Here is an 18,580-nt window from a genome sequence, read left to right on the forward strand (position 1 = left end):
AGTTTCACTTTTTGCATATATCCATAAGACATTGAGACATTGATGCAAGAGTTTTTTTTTTTTTTTTATTGAGTTTCCTTCCAAGGAATTTCGATCAAGTCACCCTGCTTCATGAGGCACAGTGCCCTATCTAGTCCCAAGGAATTCCACTTTTCTTTCTGTTTCTCTTTTTTTTTTTTTTTTTTTCTTTCATTCACTTTCATGCCTTGCCTTGCCACATAAACAAATTGGTCTCAACTACTAGCCAAAAGATCAAGGGGTCCATAAACACATAGAGAAATCTAACCATCAAATGAAGTAGCACTCATATTTTCAAACTCAATCCCCATCACCGGATACAAACCAATTACCGTCCTTGAAAAGGAATTTTTTATTATTTCGCATGCTAGGGAACCTAATTCCCTCTTTCTCTCGCTTTGCAATCAAAGAGACTTATGCACATAACCAAACCATCGCCACAATCAAAATTCATAAAATTCACCATTTTCAGTCCAACACACCCTCCCACACTTAATTCATGCAATGTCCTCAATGCATGCAGAAAAGAAAGAATAAGGACAAGGGATGAGATGAGGGGTCTTGCCAGATATAATTAATAAAGAGGATCATGAAGAGTCATAACCTCTACAAGAAGTACTAGGGGCACCGACATAAATCTCAATCCATGGCCGGTAAATGTAGAAAGAGCTTCAGAACCAGAAAATACTCGACCGTGAATTTTAGTAAGGCAAGGAATAATATGGAAGTTAAGCACACATGAGTAATACCCAACAGGAAAATCTGTCCACATGAGACAGTGGAAAATGAAGGCATTAAAACTCAGGCTATAAATCCATCCATTCTCTCCCAAGGTTAATACAGAATGCATGTCATTACCGCAAAAATTAACCAGGAATGGATCACAATAAGCATCAAAAGGATCCTGAATATCAGTAACCTCATCAAGATAATCATAAAAAATGGGTGATTTACTCAAATCAATCCTAGCAATAAAACTATCCTCCCCTTGCATAACTTGGTTTTCCAAATCAGGATCACAATAACATGCTTGGGGAGCATCATGACTAACATTGTCCTTCTCAATAAAATCATCAAACCTAGGAGATTTGGATCAATCAACATATGGGTCAATCATAGGGGAATCAAATATGAAGGGTTGAGGAATGGAGATGGATATGGGTCCAAGGGGCTCCAGTGGTGGTTGGATGCTCCAGACCTTAGATAAGCTGGTATCATCAATACCTTCCAATTCCTCCGTACAGCCCTGAAATCCAGAATCAAAATCAAAAAAAAAAGTCTCATCATCTGGGAATTCCTGAAGCACATGTACCTCTTCATCCATATCAGGCTACTTACCCAACCTCGAACACATTAAAATCCGCAGAGGTATTGCCAAAAGAGAGCCTCGATAAGACCATTCCTGGTATCTAAAACAATAAAATTCACAGGAAAAATAAATTTTCCAACCTTCAACAGGACATCCTCAATCATTCCCTTAGAAACTTTAACCGACCGATCTACAAGCTGAAGAGTGATTTTGGTGGGTTTCAGCTCTCCCAATCCCAACTGTTGGTAGACATGGTAAGGTAACAGGTTCACACTTGCACCAAGGTCCAATAAGGCATGATCAATTTTGGTGGTGCCTATAGTGCAAGAGATGGTGGGGCTTCCAGGATCCTTATGTTTAGCTGCTACTGGCTATGCGATAAGAGAACTGATGTTAGCAGTCAAGAATGCCTTTTTGGGCACATTGGTGGTTCACTTTTGGGTGCATAAGTCTTTGAGGACTTTAGCATAAGCGGGGACCTAGGCTATAGCATTCAACAAGGGGATATTCACCTGAACCTGTTTGAACACATCCAATATCTTCTCCACAGAAGGAGACTTCTTGCTAACCAACCTATTTGGGAAAGGGGCAGGTGGGGTATAAATTCTTTCAGGGTTGGTCTTTCTAACTTCCTCAACAGAATCATCTTTGGTTTCCTCAACCAAATCATCTGGAATTTCTTCAGGTTCATCAGATGAACCAGGAACAGTAGGCACTTCAATGGCCTCATCAGAAGGGGGAGAATCAATAGAAGTATAAGATGGTAAAGACTGAGGTGTACTAGCCTGTTGATACTCACGGCCACTCCACAAAACATATATTGCATTTACCTGACTGGAGGGCCCTTGATGCTGTTAGCCTTGTACAACATTGAGTGAAGGAGCTTGGATACCTTGCTGAATGTGAACCTGACGCCTAGGATTTGGCTTAGGTTGGTTAGGTAAGTTCCCTGTTTCCCTCTCATGTACGATGGTGACAAGCTGGGTGAGCTATCTCTCTATATTATTTTGACCTGTCATGAGAAGGGCTATTTTGTTTTCCATCTCACTCATTCTTGTTGCTTGTCCTGTATTGATAAACCCTGGGGGTGGCTGATAAGGAGCAAGGAGAGGTGGCCTAACAGAATTAATAGAAGGTCCTAAATGAGGATGAGGGGGAAGGGGTTAGGAGACATTCCTTGGCTATGTGGTGCATAGTTGGGTCTTTGGACACCAAGCTGGCCTTGATGGTTAAAGTTGGATGGACCTGCTTAGTTCCCTTGATTCCAAGAGAAATTGGGGTGATTTCTCCATCCTAGATTGTAAGTGTTGCTATATGGATTATTTTGGTAAAGGGCACTTACATTCTCGGTGTTGGAATTACCCACAAAAGTATTGGGGCATTCTTCCATAAGATGTCCAAGGGTTTGGCACCAATTGCATATTGACATCTGGTTGACCTAGTTAACCGGTATAGACTCTTTAAGAACTATGGACTCCAACCTTTTTATGAGGCTGTCAAGTTTGGCCTCTTTCGCTATCGTACCCTCAATAAGATACCCCTTAGTGGTCCATTCAGCCTCTTGGGAAGATTCCCACTCCCTAGTCTTGTCAGCCAAGTTGGTTAAGAATTTTCAGGCCTCATTCTCATCAGAAAAAGAGGTGAAGCCTGCAGGACACATAGATTCTAAAAGCTGCTTGGTCTGAAAGTTTATACCCTCATAAATAATTTGGCAAAGTTGCCATAAATCAATACCATGGTGAGGCATTCTAAAAGGAGGTCCTTGAATCTCTCCATGAACTTAGCGAAGGACTCATGTGGTTTCTGCCTAAACTGGAGTATGTCACTCTTGAGTTTAATGGTCTTGTAAAAAGGGAAAAATTTTCTCAAGAAGACAATAGTGAACTCATCCCATGTGGATATGGAATTAGCTAGCAGTCCATAGAGCCACTTCTTGGCCTGGTCCTTCGGGGCAAAGGGTATAAACCTAAGCCTAACTGCATCATCAGTCAAATTCTGGACCTTAATTAGAACACAAACCTCCTCAAATTTCCTAAGGAAGAGATATGCATCCTCATTAGCCATCCCATGGAAATGGGGTAGCATGCTGATGAAGTTGGTCTTGAGTTCATAGTTATTCCCTGTAACGATAGGCAGACGGATGCATGAGGGCTGTGCAGCCCTGGTAGGGTAGAACCTATCCTTAAGTGTCTTGGGTTGCTGGTCACCCATGGTCAAAGGTGGGGTCAAAGGTGGTAGAGAAGGTGGTCTTCTAATAAGACGATTACTTGAATCACGAATCCACACCTTAGCCACCTAAACAGATATGAGGTCTCCTTTAGAAAAATTACAGAAAAATAAAAGACTTAAAAAAAAAATACTAAAAACAAGAGGGAGCCCAAGGTAGATAGTGCATCTATCCCTAAAAAATCGAAACAATAATTCAAAAGCTATAAGGATGCCATATAGGTTGACAGTAAGGGAACCCGTATAGGCTTCTATAGCCACCTACGGGCGACTCCAAGTGGATTCTGATGTAGAGTGGAGATCTACTATACGTTTATGTTTCCAAAGCTCTCATTATGTCGCTTTCCTATTATCAAGAGTGGTCACCTCCAAAGATAAGTCACATGCCAATCCACCCCACTAAGTCAAGATGTAGCGTCATAGGTAACTTAATCCTATGAGGGACACCAAAAGATGGAGGGTTGGAGCATATGAAGGACTTTAGATTGGGCGTACACTATTTGAAATAGAAGAGAAACAAGAAGAGGTTTTCAAAATTTTATTTTTATTTTTTTTTTTAGAAAAAGAAAAGAAGAGAATAAACTAAAACACTTCGAACTACTTAAAAATCAAAAAAATAAAATGGACTATAATCTCCCCGACAACGGCGCCAAAAACTTGTTTGAGTTAAAATAAAATCGCAAGCGTACGGGTCAATCGCAGCTACGGGTCGAACACGAGGAGATATACACCACTCTAGTTAACTAACTTAAAAGTAATGCAAAGTGAACCAAAATTAATTAAAGCACTAAATTAAACTAATGACAATTAAACTAACGGATCCTAACTCATAAGCATCTAACCTATCAACTAACGCAAATTGGAAGTAATAAAAATGCAGCCACACATCCGCATCCACATAAACAAAATAACCACATAAAAGAAAAATAAAAGAAATAAAGGGAGAAGAAGAAGAAGAAAGAGGGAATGAGATAGAGGAGAGGGAGAATGAGATTAAGAGTTTAGAGAATACGAACCTAGATGTGCTTAAACCGGATTAATTGAAGAAGCTTGAATGAATACTTGCATGAACTTACCATGGCTTCCTCTTCTAAATCTTCAAGTCCTGTCATCAACATAGGAGCTTAGACTAGGAGGCTTTAAACTAAAACTATTACAACCATATTGAAGACATTTAAGCATGAATTAAACCTATTACAACCATTAAACTAGACTTATGAAATCAAAACTAAGAACTTGAAAGAACTAATCTTATGAAATCAAAACTAAAAACTAGAAAGCCAAAAATCACAATTTAGAAGGAAAAGAAGAGAAGAAATTTCACTAAAAATTTTTAGCACCTTTACAAGAGAGGGGCTAGGGGTATTTATAGGGGGAAGAAAGGAGAAGAGAGAAGAGGGAAGTGGTAGGAGAAATATTTCCTAAGAAAAGAGAATATTATCTTCTCCTTCCTCCTTTACATAACTTGATCTCCAAGAAAAATAAAAGAAATAGAAACTAACATAAATAAAAAAATCTTAATTACATAGACCTTCTATTTCTAGAAAAGTAAATTTCCAATTCTAACTTGTGCTTCCTTTTCTTTGTAGATATCTTCTCCAAGCTATAAGATCAAAGCATCTTTGACTTTTCAACCTTCCATAGATGAGAAAATAACTTTCAAAATAAATCTATCCCAAGTAGACTTCCAAAAATGCCCTTGAAAAGTTGGAGGAGAGAGAGAGAGTGATGACTAGGATAGTGATGACTAGGATTTCCACTCAACAAATGATAAAATCCCCAATGTATCCTCTAAAAGTCGTGGGGCATTAAATGCAGCCCATAAAAATCGTGGACACCTTGTGGGTCTTCAAAAAATATGGAATCTAGTGGCAGTGTGGGTCCCTCCATGTGGGTAGCAATCCTTCTCTCTCTTCAAGAATGCAAAATTGCCAAAATGGCCCTATACTTGCAGTAGATCTCCACCATTGCTTAGAAATATTTTCTATAATGTCAAAAATGTCCTTGGGCAGTGGTAGAATGACTATGGGCTTGCACTACAGCTCCTTTCTGACCCATTATCCTTTCTTGGGTTGAAAAGAATAATCAACTGCATGGAGGCCTAAACAAATGCATACTTGCATTCCGTCACGTCCATCTTGCTCTAAATTTGGTCCTCTTTACAGCCATGGAAAGAAAAATGATAAATTTACGTATAAATTAGGACATGTAGCTCCCAATAGTCCAGAATAGCCCAAAATAGCCCAAAACCTAAAAAGCACAAGAAAGCACCAAAGTAACTCTATCTAATGTGGTAAAATATATGCTATATGCCCTAAGATTTCACACATAAATGTGCTTATCACAGAGTCAGTGGCACAGGGGTAAAATGGTCATTATCAGTAACTGTACCTGACCCTAGGTCAGATTAGGTTCCCAGTGCTGTCCACAGCTTGTCTGTACTGTAGGACCAAGCACAGTCAGGGTGTCCTTCACCTGTGGGGCCCACTTGGGTTCTAAGGCACTCCCTTAATAATGATAGATGTGGGGAAGGGCATTTGTGTCATTTCCCAGCTTCCCACACTGTTCCACAGCCATTGGGTGAGATCCCCCAGGTCTAATTGCAAAAATAGCAGCATTTCCTTCACTGGGCAATGGCTCTAGGCGTTGGGTGCATCGCCCAGTGCCCTCAAATTGACATTGGGCTGAGTTCCCAAGGTTGGGGTTTTTATATGCTCACATCTGATCCCTTTGCATGTTAGGGGGTCAGGTAGCCCCTAGGATGATCTACCTTTTAATCCAAATGGATCTTCCATTAAGGCCACCATTTGGCTGCCAGAGGCTGCCCAGACAACCTAGTGAATAGTATCACAGGGTTTTCTTCAAGCATGAACCTCACTTTCTGCCACATGCAGGGCTGGAATCAGGTGTAATTTGATGTTTCATGGATGCAATCATCTAGGGTTAGGTCTGTGTAGCCATGGTTTACATCCAAGGTTCCAAACTATCAACCAGAAGTGAATCTGGGCAGTGCAGCCATGCACAGCCAGATTCGGCTCTCAAGAACAGCAAATCAGAGTTATAAAATTAAGTAAAAATCTCAGATCTCTCATGCTCAAGGCTTGCATGGCAGATCTGGAGCTGTCTAGGGTGAACCTTTGCTGTTCAGGGCTGCCCAGGGAGTAGAAACACATCAACCACAGAGATAGGATGGAGGCAACAGGTATACACATATGTATTCATACCTGAACAATGCAGAGGAAGCACAAAAATCCAGGCCTAGGGGCTAAGAGCAGCTCTCCCTTCCTTCTTCCTTTCTTCCTTCCTCTTCCTATCTTCTTTCTCTCTTCATTCTCTCCTTTCTCTCCTCACGGTTCCAACAGTGCCAAGGGCTCTAAATGAGCCTAAGGCCTTCCTATTTATAGGCCCAGCCCACACTAAGGCTTGTTTGGCTATGAAGGCCTCTTTTGAAAATGGGTTTTTAAACTAATTCTGAGTGATTCTAGGCACACTGGCAGGGTCCACAGTTAACTAAGGGTATGAGGTGGTCCCTCAGACTTCCCTCTATCTATGGAGGGTGCCCATGTCCAGGTTGGGTGGTCCCCATAATTAAAAACCATTAAAATATAATGTTTCACTCACTGGACGATGTCTCTGGGCCTTGCTTGCATCGCCCAGTGCCATCGCCCAGAGATTTCAGCAAGCTGTATCTCAGAGATTTTACACACTTTTTTAGAGGTGGGTCCCACTATTTAGGGAGGAGAGAGATTACCTGGGATCCAGGGCATACATCATGCTATGAGGTGTGAAAGAGTAGGGCTCCACTATCCATCTTCTCATTGTTCCCAATCACTGGAGTGATACTCCATAGTGTTCCTGGTTGCCTGGTCAAGGGTTCATGCCCTACAATTAAAAGTCCAACCAATCAGGAGCAGGGTTTAACACACATGGCCAAACCTGGAAGCAGCCTCTCTCCACATAGCATTGTTGAATTCGCACTTGAGGAACAAGTGCTAAATATACTTGGCTTCCTTACTGTAGAGAACACATCTAGATGCCAGGCTAATGCCATGTTTTTTAAGTTTCTCGTCTGTAGGGAGCTACACATGAGCCAGTTTCCACCCAAAAATGGTGTGTCTTGGTTGAGTGTGTTTTTGCCACACGAGATTGGCCCAAGAAACTTGGGCACTTTTCCTTCTAATGCCTTCCCATACCGACACCACGGAGAAATCCCCAAAGATAGACAAGCACCATCGCACAGAGTCCTCCACATTGTAATTGGGAATTTTGATATTTTTTATTCTTTAGAAGCACTCACTCAGCGCAGTAGAGGAAACCTGTGGGAGGCACCAGTTCCCCTCTATAATGAAATCTGCCACTTTAGTCCCATCCTTCGAGAAGGTGTTTTCATCCAGGTCTATGCCTTCTTGAATGGACCCCGGTCCCAACCATCTATCTCTTCATAAATTTATCTTTTCACCATTCCCTAAATTTCATCTTTCATTTTCAGCAAAAAAATTCCACATCCATCTCACCCTTGGCCAAATGGAAGAGGACCTATATCCAGGTCGAATATTGCCCCATTTGTTGACAAAGCATGTTAGGGAAAATGACCCAACATCACATACCCTCCAAGCCATCCCTATGATGATGTTTTGATGATAACAAATAAGACTTAGACTAATGCTTATGTGCTAAGTGTTTTAATGTCAAAGCATAGCACCAAGTGAGGGGGAGCGTATACAAGTGTACAAAGATCAATTTCAAAGAAGATTGGAGCTTGGAAGTCTGAGTCAAACATGTGTTGAAGAAAGTGTGAAGAGAAAACCTCTTAAATTTAAACATATGTAATCATGTAACTTTTATTCTTTGCATCACATTCGATGTAATGCACACACACACACGCATGCATCCATCTAGAATGACCTTAGGAGGCTATTTGACCCCCTAATCATGTGACCAAATGGGTTTAAAATTCCTAAAACAAATCCTAAGGAATTTGGACTTAAATTACACTATATTTGCCTAATCCGGCATATCAGTTCCCAATCCGGCATACCGGATCAATGGTGAATCTCAGGAAATGGGAAACAATAGCTCAGTTAAGCATGCTGGATGAGGATCCAGCATACCGGATCCCTAGTGTACTGCTGAATACCCTGATCCGGTATACCGGATCCCAATCCAGCATACTGGATCAGTGTTTGACTGTCAAAATATGACCGTTATTCCTCTTTTCCTTAAAGTAGTCTGGTAATCCGGCATACCGGATTCTCATCCAGCATACCGGATTAGTTACTGTTGAATCCAATTTTAAATTGAATTCCCTATTGACTCTAGGCTCCTGGCCTATAAATACCCTCTTGAGTTGTGTTTTAAAAACAACATTTTATCCGTAGTCAAGAGCTCAAAAAGATCAATTACTCCCTAGTGAGATTATACACTCAAGATCAAAGAGGATCAAAGAAGTTCAATCTCACTCTTGCTTCCTTCATACACACTTGCATTCAAGTTGCATAGATTGAAAGGTAGCACCTATTCTACTAAGGTTTGAGGTAATCTTAAACTTCTTAGCTTTTTAATTTACTTTATTGAAAGTGATTGTTGAGTTCTCTTGCTCGGAATCAAGAGAAGGAGTCCTCTTGCTCATTAACTCAAGAGTAGCTTTTGAGTCCTCTTGCTCATTTCTCAAGAGTAGTTGTAAGAATTCTCTTGCTCACTCAAGATTCTAAATAGTGAAATTCTCTCTAAGGTGAGAGGAGTGGACGTAGGCACATATTGGCCGAACCATTATAAATTGCTTGTCTCTTTGCATTGGTTGTCTTTATTCTTCTCTATTTTTTATTGTTGTTTTAATTCTGCATAGTTCTTTTAAATTTTGAACCTACACCTATTCACCCCCCCTCTAGGTGAATTTACAAAGCAATGCCTGAGAAAGATGCTAGAGACCGACGACTTGTTCCTTATCTTCCAAGTAATTTTACTAAGCATGGCTTTATTTACATCCCTCAGCCTTCTAAGACCAAGCCCCCCTTCCTCCTTCGGTCTTCAGATTTTGTTCCAACTGACCGTGATCGCCTTGGAAGTTTCCGTATCACTACTCCAAATAAAGTTTCTCATCTAGCATTCAAGATGGTGATCAAAGAGGACGGCCACTAGTAAACCGAAAAGCTGTGATTGGGCTTGCTGGACACTACTGATTTTTCCAGTTCTACATGCCCCCAAGAGTTTTCCCTTCCATCCTGAAAGCTTTTTCCTGACTCTGTCTAACATTGGCATCAGCATATTTTTCTAACTGCCTTTGGAAAACATTCGGTCAAGCATTCAATATAATCAAAGTGCATAAGATTAAAGACACAATAGTAAGTAGAAGATAACGATTTAAAACTTAAAACATGATACCGATGGCTCTAACGTCTACAATCCATACTCTCCAAGGAGAGGAACAAAACTTCAAAATAAATACAGTCATCCGGATTCAAGATCCTCCTTATAAATATCCTTTACGACAACAGAGTTCTATCTATTTCAAAGTAATAGACTCGTTAGATCATCAGTCTTCATCTTACTCGACGATAGCAATGCCCTTGCCCTTATCCATGCCTATCTTATCTGTAAAAAAAATTTCATTCGAGGAGTGAGCTATCGCCCAGTAAGAAATGACATTGCTAATCATGCTCACAATATAACATGCAATTAAATTTTCATTTTCTATCCATAAGCATGGTATCATTTCTTATCATTTGAATAATAATCATTCAAACAGTCAATTTCCATCAATCTTTCAATCATTTGTCTATCGGTAACATTTCATTCATTTTATCATCTTTCATTTCATTTCAGTCTTAAATCTTCATCTAGTATATCTCTGTTGTACTACCGAAGTAGCTCTAGTTACAAACCACTAGAATGGGTTCAGTCGTACCATCGAAATGGCTCCAGTTACAAACCATTAGAATGGGTTCAGTGATGGCCTCAACACCCATCTTCATAGGTACTTCATGAGCACCGGGTCGTATGTTGGCCGTGCCCATCAGCACTTAACTTTCTTTTCATTTTCATTCTTTGTTAATCATTTTTAGTCATCATTCATAGAATCATGTACCATTTACATTCCTATTAATAAGCAGAAGATCATTCAACATTTAAGCATATAGAGACCTAACATAGTCATATGAATAAATCTTTACTAAATATCACCATAAGCATTGTATAAACATATATGTGTTCAATCTACAATATTAACCATCGATTAACAATGCTTCCTTACCAACACTTTTGCGTTCCGATAGTCCAATTAATGTTGGCCTTTCGAGGATCCTTCTTCTTCAAATAAAAACCCCAAAACTTAGGGTTCTTATCTCAGATCCTCAAACAAGCCCAAAATCTCTTCAATCCAAGATAGGTTCTAATGGAAGTCATCAATTGTAAAATTCTGTTATGTCACTGTTTTACCTACAGTGATATAAAAATAGAAAATAAATACTTAATGTGCTTAATATTGAACAAGGTCAGTGGCTACTGAAAGCTAACATCCATATATTTATTTTATCATAAGACCATACATCTTGAAACCCCTCCTAACATAGAGTTATATCAAGAACACCCTTCTGACTGAGACAAAATTGGAGTCATCAACTTGTATAAATCATAAATCCATTCTCCCGAATTCAAATTTCTTCAATATTTTTGGAGGATTTAAAAGACTGATTAAAGTGTATTCAGTCTAAAAATTAGATCAAAATTCAAACCAAAAGTATCTCTGACATATCTCTCAATCTCGGGTATGGAAAACTACCCTAAAAGTGACCTGTCTAGGAGTACGAATTTATAAACATATCAAATGAACTTATTTCTTAATGAAGTTTTCAGAAGATCATATTAACATATATATATATATATATATATATATACTCCCAATAATTATGTAATACCATGAATCGATCCCTAACTATGGTAGATAACATGAACAATCTTGGGCTACTGTTCTGTCCAACCCAGAAATTTCAGAAACAAGAAAAATCAGTTACTTTTTCTCTCATCGCCACTTGTATCCGAATTTTCCATGCTTCACTACCATGATTTAAATTTATAAAAACATCCATATAACATGAATAATGTATGCCTTAATCCATATAAAATTCATAATGCATCCTCAAGCATCAAAGCCCTATTCTTCCATCCCATTTAGGAAATCTTCTTTCAAGAGACAAAAATTCAGAATTCAAGGATGGGGAACCTACCTTGTTGAAGAACCAAGTCTTGATCCTAGCTTTGGCCCTTCACTCCACCATCCTCCAAGCTCCAATCTTCAACTCAGCCTTGGAACTCTTCTCATAAAACCCTAGAATTTGGACTCTCAAATCCCAAAAGGACTCACTCCCCTCTTCCATGATTTTCCTCTCCTCACTTTTCTTTTCTTGTTTTTCTTTCTCTTCTCTCTTTCTTTAGAATAACTCTCCCTCGTTCTTAAAATGACTCTATTTCTTTCTTAGATTTATCTCACTTGAAATCTCCATTATGCCCCTCCCTTATCTTCTTCTTTCATATTTTATCACCTCATTAATTTATATCTTACTTGAAGTCTCCTTTATGCCCTTCCATTATCTTCTTCTTTCGTATTATATCCCCTAATTAATATATATCTTACTTGAAATCTCCCTTTTTGCCCTCACTTAACTTTTCTTTTCCTTTTATAACTTTCCCATTAAACCCTCACTTAAACTTTTCTTTTCCTTTTGTACACAACCTATAGTGAATTACCATTTGGAATCTTTTTAGAGAGTTTCCTATAATGTCCTTGTTTCCCTATTTCATTGAACCAAAAAGTAACTCAAAAGAACCAACATGAACCAAATAGTAAACTATTAATCAAAAAGTGAACCAAACATATCTTTCATACACTTTAAATTATAAACCATAGTATATAAAAATGTACCATAGTGCATAAAATCAATACATAGGCTATATACATAGATCAAGGGTTATAAAATCACATAAATAACCTTACATGGCTATACATGACCAACAATCATACTCATGCTTATAATTCATTGCAAAAATCATAATAACATGATATCTTACCATAAATTAACAATATCAATATGAAAATCGATTCTCTACCATCCAGTCCAGTCATATAAAAAGTAAGACAATAAACCAATATTAAAGTAAAATTCTTGGGTCAGGGTATTACACCTTTGGCCAGAGAATTCTTGATATTTCTCAAGAAAAACTTTAAGATTCCTGACATACCTGATTGAAGCATTAGTAAAGATGAAGATGTCATCTGCAAATAAGCAGTGTCCTGGAGTGCGTACTCCCTGCAGCCCTGGCAACGGTCTCAGTTTACTATCGTTCAAAAGTTTAGATAATCCCCTGCAAAGCACCTCTTCTACAATGATGAAGATCATAGGGGAGATAGGGTCCCCCTGACGCAGACCACGTTCCACCCTGTAGAAGCCCACTGGACCACCATTCACTAGGATAGAGATTCTAGTGGAAATGAGCAGCTGTCTAATCCAATTGATCCATCTATCAGAGAAGCCAGAATTATGCATCACGTTGAATATGAAGTTCCATGAGATTATGTCATAAACTTTTTGAATGCCAATTTTTAGACCCAACCCACCCCCTCTCTTGGCCGTGAACATAAGAGTAGCCAACTCCAAAGCAATAGAAATTTTATCTTGGATAATCTTCCCTTTTTGAAAGGCCCCCTGTTCCTCCGAGATCAGCTTGGGTAGCACCCTCTCCAGCTGTCGAGCCATAACCTTAGAGGTAACTTTACAATAAAATTCCCCATGCAAGGAGGTCTAAATTTATCCAGGGTGGTTGCATCTTCTATTTTACGGCTGAGAGTCACTAAGCAATTGTTGATACCAGTAGGGATGTGATTGAAAGTAAAGAAAGAGCGCACTGCATGGCAGACATCAGGCCCTACTAGCTCCCAACAATGTCTGAAAAAGGCACTTGGGAACCCGTCCGGTCTCAGAGCACTATCTGGATCCAAATTCCAAACCGCTGCTTTAACTTCAGAATTATTTGGGACCGAGTCCAAGCTAAAAATATCCGCTTCCTCCAACACCTTAGGGATGCAGCCAAGTAAGTCATCATGCTCTGTCATCTCCACTACTTTGTGGAAATTTTCATAGAACGTCACCACATAGTTCTTGATCAGATCTTGATCCTCAAGGAGCTCCCATCCACTTTTTTCAATTTTCTTAAAGTGTTTCTAGCCCTCCTCATTTTCGTAGATAAGTAGAAATACTTGCTGCATCTATCACCCAGTTTTTTCCTCTTCATCCTTGACTTTTCTGCCCAGAGGAGTTTTTCATAGCTCTCCACCACAAAAGAGTAAGCCAATTTTGCTTGAGTCTCCCTGGTAAACTGCTCATCATTCATCTCAAGACTGTTAATTTCTGCTTGGATAGCCTCCAACTCAACTTTCCTAATTCTCATTTGCATTTCAAAGTTTGGAAATTTTTCTTTGGCCCAAGCTGTTACATCTATGCCCAGATTTACTATTAAATAATAATTTCTCTCTCATGTGACGTGTAGGTTTAGTGAGCTATTTTCTCTTGTGGTCAAACCTAGCCACAAGATTATTGACCAGTTCACGGGCCTGCTCGTGGAGGAGTGGTTCCTTAACCGGTAGTGGGGAAGATTTATCGATGATGACTTCATCGATCATCCTCCTAGCACGAGTCCCCAGAGTGAAGAGTACCGGAGGGCGTTCCCTGTGTCCCACAGCTAGACACCTCCTTCGGTGATGAGCTTAGCATCGCGATTGGGACACTATTTGGGATCACGAAGGACACGTTGTGACAGTCAAGGGGTAAGATACTGACCTTATGAATGTTACTGTACCCTCCCCTAGTTGACCTTAAAGTGTGGGCCAAAGCTCGACAAATTTCCTTTTGTTTCTGCCTTTACACTAGCAATGGATGCACGAGCGGACTCACCAAGACTGAATCCACCAGTTAGTCCGCCCGAGCTGTTTGAGGACTTTGTGTGTTTTTCTTATATGGGATCCACACCCCGTGCCCGGGCACTCTGTCTAGTCTTTTGGATGAGGTTGGCCTCATCCTTGGTCTACCTGGCTTCTAGGTTTACCATTTGGGTGGACCCATTAGCTTAATAGACCTCTTAATTGAGTTTTAACTCTTAAGGGTCCAAGCCTAACAGGCCCTAAGTGGGGGATTGGATATAAGACTAAGGCTTAGTCTTTAAGCCTCATTACTTCCTTCACCAACCTAAAACATGGGAGCTATGGAGCATTAAAGGCTTGGAGAAGAAAGGATTTCGAGAGCCTGTGGAGGTGGAGAGCATCAATTAATCCATCCTTGAGGTAGGCATCCTCACCTTCCCCCCTCACTTTTCCATTTTTTATGTTTGGAGATTCCCTTGGAATCAATTCCAAGCTTAGGGATTCTCTTGGAAACCCATTAAACCCTATTAAATACCCCTTGGAGACCTATAATCCCTCCCCTTAATGCCTTCATGGATTTGACAACCCGAATGTCGTTTAAGCATTGGAGACCTAGTTAGGTTTGGGGAAAAACCTTGGAGATGGATCCAAATCTCTTAAATCCCCTTACCTTCTTAAAGAACTATGTGTTTTGGACCTCTAGCGAAGGTTTGGACCCACCTCTGTAACCTTAGGACCTTTATGGATCCATGAATGAAGGGCTGGAGGTGATGATCTTTGCAGCTTTCAAAGGTATAATGGTGGATGAACTATCGGACTCACTGTCGTGTATCCGCCCATTGGTCCATTCAGCCTAACCTGACTGTTATTCTGGGCAGAGCCAAGAGCGGACCCACCTAGGTGAATCTGCCCATAGCTTAGATTGCTCTTAGGTATATCTCAGGATTTGTATGGATGCACGAGCAGATCCATGTTTCATATCCGCCTGTGAGTCCGTTCCATATATTTTATGGGTATGGCCTGGACAGATCCAAGACCGGGCTCACCTGACTGCCTCCATTCCTTCATCCGCCCCTGCTATCTTGACCCAAACTTCAAATAAATGTTTGGGACCATTTGTGGGACCCATCTATATACTTCTAACACTACTTTCACGCATCCTCAGGCTTCAAAATCTATACGAGGGTATGTGCATTAGAGCAAACTTCACCGAATGGCAAGCAAACAAACTGTGTGTGGGCTTGATATATACATATAGAGATACAACTATATAGATTATACAATGACTTTCGTGTTGCATTCATTCTTGCCATATTTCATTTTTGTATAGAAAGCCATGTTGGATACGAATTGATGATATGTGGATATGATGCTTTACCTTGTTATACTAGGTTACAGTGCTGGGTATGATGGTGCCAGAACCCCAAAGTTCTTATTATTATATTCTTTGATCACCATCCTGGTCTGTATACACCGTGACGTGCTGGTACTAGATGGAATGGGACATTGATGCACCCAAAATACCTCTCGGGACAATATGAATTGTATGTAGTATGTCTTTGATTAGGATTTATGCTCCCTTATGCTACGACCCTTGCCAACAGGGGGTTACGTGTTGGATAGTCAGAGCACCTGATGTTTGTGGAGGTGGGAGAGGCCAGGTCAGGGGCAGTAACGACTATGTGGGGTCTACCACTGGGTGGTCTATGGTTTCTATTGGCGTAGGTCCCTTGTGATAATTGAGGTTTCACAGGGGCGATAGGAAAAGTGACCCTCAGTGTCTCCCAAGTTATCACAGTAGCATATACCATGATTTGGACTGTTTGTTAGGGGGAAAAATATATTTAACATTACATGCATCGTGGACTATGTGTGATTGTGTGTATGTGCACTCCCCTTTTCCCTCATTGGCTCAGTGGAGCTAACCCCCTGCATACATAATTTTTAGATTTTGATGCAGGTGACGGTTACTTGGCCGGCCTAGATGTACAGTCGGCCGAGTATGATGGTATTGGTACAGAGGAGCCGAAGTATGTGTCAGAGGAACACGACGATAGCTGCCCCTGTGATGATTGTGCTTATGGGTACTAATGTTACACGGGGATTTCCCCCACCTTTTCATTTTTTTGGGATGTTGTGCCCATTATATACACTTTATGTAATAACTTGCTATTATTTTGAGTAGTTACGTCATGGTCAGCCGATGGTAAACACTAACTATTATCATATCAGTTAGTCAGCTGAACATATTATAACTGCTTATGAAATTAATGCTTCCACTTATGATAACTCTGACAATGAATGAAAATATTTATTCCTTTTACTCAAATGTAACTATTTGGGTGGGTCCTTGGGTGGTGACTATGCTCTGGGACACTGTGTCATTAATCCTGGTAGGAATTGGGGTGATGTGTGTCATCCAAATTGCCCTCTTGACTGTGCTTATGGCATAAGCTTGGAATAGGGGCATGACAGCGTGGTATCAGAGTGTGATGCTCTGCACCAGACATGGTTCACCAAGGGCTCTTGATTTACTCTACACAATAGGGTCTAAATTAAAAGCTTTCACAAGCATAATTGAAATGTGTGCAGGACGTATGGAGAAGACTAGCTAGGGAGAAATTCAAGAACTAAAGCAAATAATAAGGACAACATGAGAACTAGAAAGTTAATATATAGGCAACTTCCATATACATTCGGCTTCCATATCACTCAAACCTCTTGTGGAGGCGAGCCAACTACACACATAAACCACAAGTAAAGTTCCCAAGATTACAGCCAACAGAACCATAATTACATATTCAAAAAAAAAGAAAAAAAAAAAGAGAAGAAAAGATAAAAGACAAGTCAAAATGAAAATATTGTTCACAAACTTCCTACCAACCCACAAAAGAAACTGAAACTAGAGAAAGCAAATAGAAACTCCAGCAGACTTAGGGCCTAATCCCCCATCCCATCATCACTGCCTTCCTCTTCCTAATTATTGCCTTCATAGTACAGGTAGGCATTGATGTCGTGAATATCCTTCTCCACCCTTTCGAAGCGATGGTTGTGAGAGGCAAGCTGTCCATGGATACCTGCGAAGCCCTGTATCATGTCTGAATTGAGCTTGGCCATGTTGGTGTTCAATTGGCCCAGAGCATCAATAACAGCATCCATATCTGAAGTCCTAGAACTAGAGGCACCAGCAGCAGCCTGCACTGGAACCTCTCCCTCATCCTCATCACTGGCCTCTTCACCCACATCTCCACCACCTTCTGGGACCACTGGCTCCCCATCACTATATGTGTTGACTATGATCTTCATGCAGGCCAGGGAATTCTTCCCAAATGGTTCCTTGAAGCTCTCACAGGGTGGCTCATTATCTAGGTTAACCTGGAAATGCTGAAAGATGCGGGTCAGAAGTCTTCCATAGGGAAGGGTCTTCTCCATTTTGGACTTGAATTGAACTTGCTCCATATGCTTGATTATGACAAATGATGAGCACATTTATGTGTGAAATCTTAGGGCCATAAAGCATGCATTTTTATACTTGGAATGGAGCTACTCGAGGTTTTTGTTTATGTTTTTAGGTTTTAGGTGAATTCTTATGAAAATGGAGCAAATGATGCTAATGAGCCATTTTTAACCTATATAGTGGTGTTTGGCAGTAGTCGGAAGCGTCCAGGAGTCGAGAAAATCAAGTTTGGATTGAGCACTAAAAGAATCACGTCAATTAGCCAAATTTGAACATGAGTGCAGTGGCCCCATAACATAATTTTGAGGTGTTAATAGTATGGATATGTAGCCCGTCGATTCAGCTTCGTAGCGGTTCAAACGGCACTTGATTCTGAGTTGAAATGAAGAAGTTACAATCGTTTTGGTAACGACGTGTGAAAATGGCATGCCACTGTGTTCAATTTTTATGATAGGGGTCTGTTTATAATTATCAAAATTGGCTGGGGACAAAGTAAAGCGGAAGTTTGGATTCGAGGGGCCATAATGCGATTATCAGAAGTTATCTCAAAATTCAAGTAGACTCCGATCCGAAGGCTGATATCAAGTCCGATTTTTAGAGGCAGATCTGACGGCCCAAAATGATGCCATGGCGCATAAGTGTTGTGTATGCGCTTATATAG

General features: G+C 40.3%; 1 protein-coding gene across 1 annotated transcript; it reads right to left on the bottom strand.

Moving 5' to 3' along the window:
• Window positions 1–9,743: 9,743 nt before the first annotated feature.
• LOC122647382 lies at window positions 9,744–17,894 on the bottom strand. The gene is made up of 5 exons (XM_043840799.1): window positions 17,540–17,894; window positions 13,819–14,031; window positions 13,415–13,663; window positions 12,788–13,316; window positions 9,744–9,831 (listed from the first exon to the last, which is right to left on the bottom strand). The coding sequence occupies exons 1-5, from the start codon at window positions 17,892–17,894 to the stop codon at window positions 9,744–9,746; spliced, it is 1,434 nt and encodes a 477-aa protein (XP_043696734.1).
• Window positions 17,895–18,580: the final 686 nt, after the last annotated feature.

This window comes from Telopea speciosissima, unplaced genomic scaffold (assembly GCF_018873765.1).
Source record: "Telopea speciosissima isolate NSW1024214 ecotype Mountain lineage unplaced genomic scaffold, Tspe_v1 Tspe_v1.0038, whole genome shotgun sequence".
NCBI classification, from domain to species: domain Eukaryota; kingdom Viridiplantae; phylum Streptophyta; class Magnoliopsida; order Proteales; family Proteaceae; genus Telopea; species Telopea speciosissima.

What these genes read in the sequence shown, in the direction of transcription:
- LOC122647382 (XM_043840799.1), bottom strand. Translation starts at nt 17,894, where the DNA reads ATGGAGAAGACCCTTCCCTATGGAAGACTTCTGACCCGCATCTTTCAG. An exon ending in TTTCAATCACATCCCTACTG is followed by an intron (nt 13,317 to 13,414) that starts GTATCAACAATT and finishes TTTATTGTAAAG; the next exon opens with TTACCTCTAAGGTTATGGCT. An exon ending in TTTACTAATGCTTCAATCAG is followed by an intron (nt 9,832 to 12,787) that starts GTATGTCAGGAA and finishes TGTTTTCCAAAG; the next exon opens with GCAGTTAGAAAAATATGCTG.